The following is a 9,139-nucleotide window of genomic DNA, read 5'->3' on the forward strand; positions in this document are numbered from 1 at the left end:
GAATCACCGGTGGCCCCGGCAGCTGGGAGCAGAATCGGTGGCCCCGGCCCCTCCAGCCCCCACTGGGGCACCGGCCGAGCTGGGTGAGGGTGTGATGAAATCCCCGCCTGGGTTTCGACACCAGCCGTGCCATGAGCCGCTGCTGGAGCGGCAGCGTTGGCCCTTCTGGAGAGGCCGGTGGAGCCAGCGCCACCTCGGCCATGGTGGGTTCGGCTTGCACGGTGGGATCGGGGGGGCACCAGCTGCAGCAGCACCGTGGGGGGTCCCTGGGGGTCCCCACCGGCACCGGGGTTCCCACCTCAGCTCCTGGGCTTCGGCTCCCCCGCGCCGTCTCCTCCCCTACCCCATGTGCCAGGACCCCCTTGGGCGGCCAGGCAGGGTCCTGTCCCGGGGGTGGCCCCCACCAGGAGCCCTCCTCACAGTTCCCTGGTTTGGGGGGGCGCGGGGGGGCTCCAGGGCGGTGAAGGTCACCGGCAGCTCTGCCCATCCCCGGGCTGTGCCGAGCCAGCGCTGGGGCTCCGGCTCCTGCTTGTTCCCAGCTGTGAGGATCCTGCCTCGGGCGGCTGCGCAGAGCATCCCTGGGGCTGTGCCTGGGGAGGGACAGGGCTCGGGGGTCCCCTCTGGCCTGAGGGGGGGTCGCAGTTGCGGGGGGGGCACTAGCTGTCACCGCAGAGGCGTTCCTGTGCCAGGAGTGTGGCGTTCCCCAGGGAGCACCGGGCTGTGCCAGGGCCCCGTGGGGTCACAGAGCTGCTGGGGGGGGGGGGTGGGGGTGGTGTCGGTGCTTCGCTGGGAAATGGCCCCCGGGGTCCGCCGGAGCTCCCGCGGTCTCACCCTGTGCCAGCCCCTCGGCATGGCTTCGCCGGGGAGCCAAGCGCTTGAGCTGGATGCGGGAGGAAGCGCGGGCGGGGCGGGCGAGCGGGGTGCTCTGCGATGGCCGTCCCTGGGGACGCGGAGCGCGGGGATGCGCTGTGCGCGCGCAGGTGGCAGCTCGTCCTGCTGGGCCCGGGCCAGCTCATGGCAGAGGCGGCAGCGGCTGCGCTAGGGGCCCGGCGAGGGGCATTGCAGTCCCGGGGGGCTTTCACCGTCGCTCCTCGCCCTCCCCGGCCCCGCCACGTTTCCCTTGAGCTCCAGGTCGGTGGCTCGCCCTTGTCTGGGCTGGGGACCCCCGCGCTTCCCCCGGGCTCCCTGCTGGCACTGCCTGGCACAGAGCAGCCTGGCACGGGAGCCAGAGCATCCCCACCGTCCCTGTGGTGGGCACTGGCAGTGGGTGGCAGGGCCGGGGGCTTGCAGCCCCCATCCCCATCAGTGGTTGACCCTGGTGCCTCTTCTCCCCTTTGCAGAAATGGAAACAAACAACCATTTTAACTCACTGGCCTTTCCTCTGCACCCGCTGCCTCAGGACCGAAACCCACGCCTGCCTCAGGGGACAGCCCCTTCGCCCACGGCTCCCCGCTCGGCTTCCCCCCGCAAGGGAAAAGTAAGTGCCCCGGCGGGGCCGGCACAGCCTGGGCTCCTGGAGATAGAGGGGCCGTGGCCGGCGGCAGCCCCCCGCATGCAGGGCTGGGGCCGGGGGTCTGTCGTTTGCCCACCGTCGCCTTGGCCTAGAAAACGGCCACGCCGGAGCGGTCTCGCTGTGGATTTGGCCGGTCAGCTGATCCGGCACAGCCCTGCCAAGCGCTCGGCTAATCCCCGGCATCCTGCGGCTCTCAGCCCAGTGCCGGCGAGGCCCCGTGGCAAAGCCGGTTTCGCCGAGCGGGGAGCTGTGCCAGGGGCTCTCAGGGTGGGGGGGGGTGGGGGATGCGACCGCCCCGGCTCGGCAGGTGCAGGCAGCAGCCATGCTGGCAGGGGGGGCACCAGCCGGGCAGGGGGCTCAGCAGCTGCCGGCGCAGGGTCGTCCGTCTGCCCTACAAACCCTCTTGTCCGTTGGTGGCGGGGCCGGGTGTGAAGTGCCCCCGCCGCGCCGCTGACCCGTCTGCCTCTCCTCTGGCTCCCTTGCAGGTCTGAACGGGGGCATGAATGTCAATGGCTTCTCTACTGTATCTCACCCCAGTACTTCAGGGACCTTCACCCCCAGCTCACCGCCCGCTGGCACACAGCCCCTCCGCGCCTACGACTGCCTCTGGGACTACGCGCCGTAACCCACCCGCCGGTGGCCTCAAGGACGGCAGCCCCCCCGGCCCCCCCCTCTCCGGCCTCGGACAGTTCCCGCTCAATGGTGTCACCGGAGGGTCCCGGCCGGCATCCCCGGGGCACGGCACTAACCTGAGAGGGGCTGGGCAGGAGTTCTGGGGCAACGGCACCCCCGGCCCCATGGGGCTGAACTTCGACTCGCAGGAGCTGTACGACTCCTTCCATGACCAGAGCTTCGAGCTGATACAGAACGGGCCGGCTGGCTTCTACACAACGGCCACCCAGCCGTCCCCATGCTGGGCTCCGAGCACCCAGCCCTTCTCGCTGCCGCCGGGTCCCCCGGAGGAGCCGGTCACCGGCGAGGGAGACGTCGATGCCGCAGCCAAAGAGATCCCCGCTGCCATCGCAGAGAACGGGGGTGGGCTGGTGGGCAGCATGGAGCTGGAGGAGGCGCAGCCAGGTAGGAGCCCGGTGCTGCCGGTGCGGGGGGGGCAGAACTCCGGGCTGTGGCACCGTTGGCCCGGTGAGGCGGGTGCTGGGTCCCGAGCTGGGACAGTGGAGTTGCACATTGCGCTCCCCGGGGGGGGGGGGTGTCCCAGCCTCTCTGCCCCACTTGCCCCACTTGCCCCAGGTCCTGGCAGGGTTTGGCCTGTCAGGGCTTGGAGTCGGTGCTGGGATCTTGTTAAACTGGGCCGGGCACGGCACAGCCCGCGGCGTTGCTGCCGGCAGAGCAGTGTTCACCCTGCGCGGGTGTGTGCACGAGTGCCGGGGGGGGGGCCGGGTGCCATCGGGGGGCCGGGTGCGGCGGGCAGTGGCTCCCGTGCCAGGTGATGCCCCGGGTGGGGGTGGCTTGGCCCTGGGCTCTTGTCACCGTCGCGTCCCGCTGCCACAGGGTCTGTTTTCGGTTGGTTGTTCCCTTTAGACTTGAAGATCTGCAGCTACAACGGGTCTGCCCCTGGTGCGGTGCCGCTCGGGCAGGAGGGGCCTGTCCTGGCCCCTGGCGCCAGCATGGGGGACACGTCGCCCATCGCCCCGCGGCTGGAGGATGCCCACATCCTCAGCGAAGACCCCCTGGAGCCCTTCGAGTCCCTGGCCAGAGGTAGGGCGGCTGCTGCCCCGCTGGGCTTGGGGGGCAGGGGGGGGGGGCACGTGGGGGCTGTGGTGGGCAGGAGGGGCAGCTGCCGGTACCCGGGGGAGCGCTGCTCGGCTCCTCGCCGGGGCAGCGGGCGGTGGTGGCGATGGTGATGGCGATGGCGGTGGTGGCGATGGGCGGTGGCGGCGGCCTCGGCGGGCAGGCAGCCCTGGCAGGCAGGGGCGGGCCTGCGTCCCTCCCGCGCCAGCCTCCTCCGCGCTCCCTTGCTTCCCTTCCTTCCCAGCTCCGTGACGAGGCTGTTACTCAGCGCCTGAACTTCTCGCGCTGGTGAACATCGCCGCCGCCACCACCACCACCACCACCACCACGCCATTTTGGGCTCCTCGGCTTCCCAGAGGAGGGGGCGTGGCTGGGGGCGCCGAAACCCCTTAACCCCTCCTCTGCCGGCACCTTTTCACTTCGGGGGGCCCTGCCGCCCCCCGTGCTCGGCCACCCCTCGGCAGCGGAGATGTGGGTCTGCGTGCCCCCAGCCCCCATCCTGCTGCTTATCCCCCCCCTCCCCCAGACCCCGGCACCGGCGACCTCTACGCGATGGACGACTCGCAGCTGGTGAGCGACAAGTCCCCCCTGGAGGAGCCCCCCCGACCTGGCCGGCCTGCGCTGCACCGCCAGCCCCCCCCTCCACGCCGCCGGCCCCTTCAGCCTGCTGCCCGCCAGCCCCCCGCCTGCCCCGCTGCTCACCGCGCCCGGCTCGCCGCCCGCCCTGCACGGTATGTGCCACACCGGGACGGGACGGTGCCCCCCACACCGGTTTGGGGCGGGGGATGGGGGGGGGCACCCTGCTGGCCTTGCTCTGCCTCCACAGCTGCTGCAGCATCATTGTGTCCGGGCAGAGGTGGGGGTCCCGTGTGTGCGGGTGACTGGTGCCGGTGGGGACCCCCACGGGGGATGGACGGGGTGCTGGTGCGGCACCTGCCCCTCGCTGGGCATGAACCCCCGTGGGGGGGGTGTGGGGTGTCCATCCTGTGGGTGCCCCCAGCCAGCTCGGGGAGGGGATGCACAGCCAGGTCCCCCCCGGGGACAGGCGGGGGCTGTCTGGCGCCCTGGGCGGAGCAGGAGGCGGCCGTGCTCGGTGGTGACGTCCCTGACCTTGGCTCCGCAGACAGCAGCGTCGACCTGAACAGCAGCGGCCACGCGGGCGCTGGAGGACTCGGGTCCCTGGAGCTCAACCCTCCGCTGGAGCCTGAGTCCCCGGCCCCCTCTGCAGAGGAGGAGGAGGAGGAGGAAGAAACCGCCGACAGCTGTCCGGAGACTACTTCGGTGGCCGCACCAGAAGGAGGGAGCGAGGAGACCGCCCCACTGAGCACCTCGGCAGCAGGTGAGGCCGGGAGCCCCTGTGGGTGCCCCCCCCTCCCAGCAGCGCGCCCGAGCCCACCGTCCCATCCCCTCTCCCGCAGGTGATGTCCCCCGCCGGCGCATCGCCACGCAGGAGGAGGTGCGCTTCTTCCCCTGCAGCACGGGTACGTGGTGCCATCCCCCCCCTCCATCCCATCCCGTGGCCCCCGCGGCTCCGGGCTGAAGCTCCTTGTGCCCAGGTGGAGGCGGGAGGTGCGGATCAAGAAGGGGAACCATCGCTGGCAGGGTGAGACCTGGTACTACGGGCCCTGTGGGAAGAGGATGAAGCAGTTCCCGGAGGTGATCAAGGTAGGGTCCCTGGGGAGAGTGGGGTGGGGGCCAGCCCAGGGTCCTGGTCCCCACCATGGCACCCCCCAAGCTGTGCCAGAGCCACCGCTTGCAGCAGGTGGGTGCTGGTGTGAGCTGGGAGCCATGGGGCCCGGAGCGCTGACCCCCCGCCTCACGGCCTTCCTCCTCCTCCTCCTCCTCCTAGTATCTGAGCAGGAACGTGGTGCAGGACGTCCGACGCGAGCACTTCAGCTTCAGCCCCCGCATGCCGGTGGGAGACTTCTACGAGGAGCGGGACACGCCGGAGGTGGGTCTGGGGGCGGCTGAGCTGCCCTGTGTCCCCTGCCCCAGCGCTGCGCTGCGGGCCGTGACGCGGGTTTGTGCCGCAGGGTCTGCAGTGGGTGCAGCTGAGCCCCGAGGAGATCCCCTCGCGCATCCAGGCCATCACGGGCAAGCGCGGGCGGCCCCGCAATGCCGAGAAGGCCAAGCCCAAGGAGCCGCCGGCTGCGAAACGCGGTCGGGGCCGGCCCCCCAAGGTCAAGATGGTCGACTTGCTGAGCAAGACGGACGCACGGCTGCTGAAGAGGCTGGAAGCCCAAGGTACCCCCCTCCCCACCCCCCGCCCTCGCAGCCTGGCTCCGCTGGGACCCCCAGGGGCTGTTCCATTGCCACCCTCCCTCTCCGCTCCCGTAGAGGTGCTCAGCGACGAGGACAAGCTGAAAATGAGCAAAATCAAGAAGAAAATGAGGCGGAAGGTACGAGCAGCCATGCGGGGGCTCTGAGGCCCATCCAGGTCTGGGGTGGGGGCTTCCCCGGTGCGGGCAGCCCCCGGGTCCCTGAGCTGCTCTCGTCCCTCCCAGGCCAAGAACAAGCAGAAGCAGGAGGCCAAAGCCCCCAGAGCGAAGGAGGCCAAGAAGAAGTCCAAGGTGAGTCTGCGGGTACGAGGGGGCTGGGAAGGGGGGGGAGATGGAGCCGCTCCGGCCACATGTCGTGGGGGCTGTCCCCAGGCCAAGGAGAAGAAGGGCAAACCGGAGAAGGGCAAGGACAAAGCGCGGCCCAAGGAGAAGAAGGGCAAAGGGGCTCGCAAGGCGGACAAGGGGCTGCTGGCCCAGCGGCGCCTGGAGGAACGGCGGCGGCAGCAGCTCATCCTGGAGGAGATGAAGAAGCCCACGGAGGACATGTGCCTGGGGGATCACCAGGTGGGCTGGGGCGCAGGGGGCTCCGCTGGGCCGAGCCTGCCCGGTGCCCCTGCCAGCCCTGACCTCCCCCTCTCCTTCCCCTGCAGCCCCTGCCAGCCTTCTCCCGCATCCCGGGCCTCATCCTGCCCAGCCGCGCCTTCTCCAACTGCCTGACAGTGGTGGAGTTCCTGCAGAGCTACGGCAAGGTCCTGGGTTTCGACCCGGCCAAGGACGTGCCCAGCCTGTGCGCGCTGCAGGAGGGGCTGCTGGGGGTGGGCGACAGCGCGGGGGAGGTGCAGGACCTGCTGGTGCGGCTGCTGCAGGCTGCGCTCTACGACCCCGGCCTGCCACCGTACTGCCAGGTGAGCCGGCCCCCCCCGTCCCCATCCCCGTCCCCATCCCCGTCCCCTGCCCCGTCCCCTGCCCCGTCCCCTGCCCCGTCCCCTGCCCCGTCCCCTGCCCCGTCCCCTGCCCCGTCCCCATCCCCGTCCCCTGCCCCGTCCCCATCCCCGTCCCCTGCCCCGTCCCCTGCCCCGTCCCCTGCCCCGTCCCCTGCCCCGTCCCCTGCCCCGTCCCCGTCCCCTGCCCCCGTCCCCGTCCCCTGCCCCGTGCCCTGCCCCAGCCCCGTGCCCTGCCCCAGCCCCGTCCCCGCCCCCTGCCGCCCCATCCCCCGCCCCCCTGCCCCGTCCCCTGCCCCCACCCCACCCCACCCCCCTGCCCCTGCCCCCTGCCCCTACCCCATCCCCATACCCCCTGCCCCATCCCTGGCCCCACTGCCTGCCCCCCTGCCCCGGCCATCAGTGACAGCGCCTGCGAGGCCTCAGCTGCTGCAGGCTCAGGACAGGGGGCCCAGGCTGGAAGTGCTGCTCTTGCTGCACCCTCTCCCTGTGCCCGGCCAGCAGCCCTGCCTGGCTCTCCCCACCTCCCTGGGACACCCCTGCGCCCCCCACTTGCGCTGTGCCTGCACCCTCCTTGCACTGCGCTTGTCCCCCGCCCTGCGCTGCACTGTGCCCCCCATGGGGCAGGAACAGGAGTCCCTGAACCCCCCACCTCTGCTCTGCCCAGTCCCTGAAGATCCTGGGGGAAAAGGTGTCGGAGATCAGCCTGAACCGCGACACCGTCTCCGAGATCCTGCGCTGCTTCCTGACGGCGTACGGGCGGGCGGAGGACCTGTGCGACGGGCTGCGGACCAAGCCCTTCCAGGCGCTGCCTCCGGAGAAGAAAGCCGCCATCCTGGCCTTCCTGGTGAACGAGCTGAACAGCAGCGCTCTCATCATCAAGTGAGCGTGGGTGGGGGGCAAAGGCGTCCTCTGATCCCAGCCCCCTCCTGCCTGCGGGCATGTCGGTGCCCAGGGTGGGCCCCTCTCCCCGCAGGCCACCCCCCCGTCTCCTTGCAGTGAGATCGACAAGACCCTGGAGAACATGTCCAACTACAGGAAGAACAAGTGGATCATCGAGGGCCGGCTGCGCAGGTGGGTGGGTGGGTGGGTGGGCAGCACCACGTGCCATGTCCTGCTTGTGACCCCTGGGGAGCGGGGGTGTGCGTGGGGGCCGCAGCAGACACCCCTGCTGTGTCCCCGGCAGGTTGAAGGTGGCCCTGGCCAAAGAAGACGGGCCGTCCCGGAGTCGGAGATCACGGGCCTCGAGGACGGACGTCGCCGACGCAGCCTCCCGCCTGACAGAGGAGACGGGCCTGGAGATGGAGGAGGAGGAGGAGACCCGCGGGCGGAAATCCCGCAGGGAGGAGGAGGTGGGTGGCTGCGGGGTGGGCGGCTTGCTGTGGGGACGGAGGTGGGGATGCTGCCCTTGGGGGTCTGCTCCCCTCCAGCCCTTCCCCGACAGGTCCTGTCCCTTTTTCCCAGGCCGAAACATCCGCATCCAGCATCCCCGAGCTCGAGAGGCAGATTGAGAAGCTGGCCAAGGTGAGCGGGCGGTGGAGGGCTGGGGGCTCGCCCCCCACCTGCGGGGCTGCAGAGCCCGTCACCGCCCCGCGCTCTCCCCACAGAGGCAGATGTTCTTCCGCAAGAAGCTGCTCCATTCCTCGCAGACGCTGCGGGCGGCTTCTCTGGGCCAGGACCGGTACCGGCGGCGGTACTGGGTCCTGCCCCACCTGGGCGGCATCTTCGTGGAGGGCGCAGAGGGTGAGCTGGGAAGGGGCTCCAGGGGGGCGCATCTCCCAGCCAGGGGAGGACCCCGCATCTCACCTCCTCCTCCTGCCCTTGCAGCGGCTGAGCCGGCACCCCAGGAGCCCCCGGAGGAGAAGGCATCCCCCCCAGTCCCCCCAGTGAAGGAGGAGCGGTGGATGTGCCCATTCCCAGCCGGACGAACTGCACGGCCTCACGCTCCCGTGGCCGGCCCCGAAAGAGCAAAGAGGAGCTGCTGCAGCACTGCGGACCCAGGCCCACCCCGGTCAACGGGGTCCTGGAGGAGCCGGTGCCCCTGGGGCAGAGCCAGCACGACCTCAGCCAGTCCGCCTTCCTCTCCTGGCTGAGGCCAGACGCAGTCGTCCCTGCTCAAGGACTCCGTCCTCACGCCGGACAGCAGCCCCGGCCAGGGGGACATGGGGGGGCTCCCGCCGCTCGAGGCCCCCGTCGGACCCCGCGGAGGAGGAGGAGGAGGAGGAGAGTGCCCCAGAGGCCCGCGGGAAAGCGGGGGCCCTGGTTTAACCTGCTGCCCCGGCTGCCCTGCGATGACCGAGCCCCCCTCGCTACCTCCTCCACCGAGCCCCTCGCTGCGAGCCGCCGTGCAGCCCCGCAGCCAGCCCCCGCGGCGAGCTGCCCAGGGGCTTGGCCAGGCAGGTACGTCCTGGGGCGCAGCCGGGGCGGTGGGGGGCTGTGCCCAGTATTTCCACCCCGGCCTGGGGGACTGGGAAGGGGAGGGGGTCCCCCGGGCAGCTGGGAGAGCAGGGTGGGACCCTCTGGGCGCTGGGAGGTGGTGCTGTCCTCGTGGCGGCACGCTGGGAGCTCAGTCCTGCTGCCCCCAACCCCCAACCCTCCGGGCTGAGCCCGTGAGATGGGTCGGGGGCTCGGGGTGGGTACGCCCCTGCCCCTTCTGA

At 71.4% G+C, this 9,139-nt stretch overlaps 1 protein-coding gene across 1 annotated transcript; it reads left to right on the forward strand.

The window, feature by feature from the left end:
- The first annotated feature begins 1,342 nt into the window (after positions 1–1,342).
- On the forward strand, positions 1,343–8,876 carry BAZ2A (bromodomain adjacent to zinc finger domain 2A). Its single transcript, XM_055696603.1, is given in 28 exon segments — positions 1,343–1,361; positions 1,364–1,477; positions 1,999–2,132; positions 2,134–2,590; positions 3,053–3,229; positions 3,789–3,864; positions 3,866–3,993; positions 4,386–4,601; positions 4,681–4,727; positions 4,730–4,743; positions 4,819–4,927; positions 5,112–5,213; positions 5,296–5,506; positions 5,600–5,661; positions 5,767–5,832; positions 5,914–6,105; positions 6,192–6,446; positions 7,150–7,364; positions 7,482–7,556; positions 7,669–7,702; positions 7,705–7,752; positions 7,754–7,834; positions 7,947–8,006; positions 8,090–8,225; positions 8,310–8,378; positions 8,381–8,574; positions 8,576–8,671; positions 8,673–8,876. Coding segments are annotated over 28 exon segments (3,465 nt in total). The 3' UTR covers positions 8,751–8,876.
- The last annotated feature ends 263 nt before the right edge of the window (positions 8,877–9,139 follow it).

This window comes from Falco cherrug, chromosome 19 (assembly GCF_023634085.1).
Source record: "Falco cherrug isolate bFalChe1 chromosome 19, bFalChe1.pri, whole genome shotgun sequence".
Taxonomy (NCBI): domain Eukaryota; kingdom Metazoa; phylum Chordata; class Aves; order Falconiformes; family Falconidae; genus Falco; species Falco cherrug.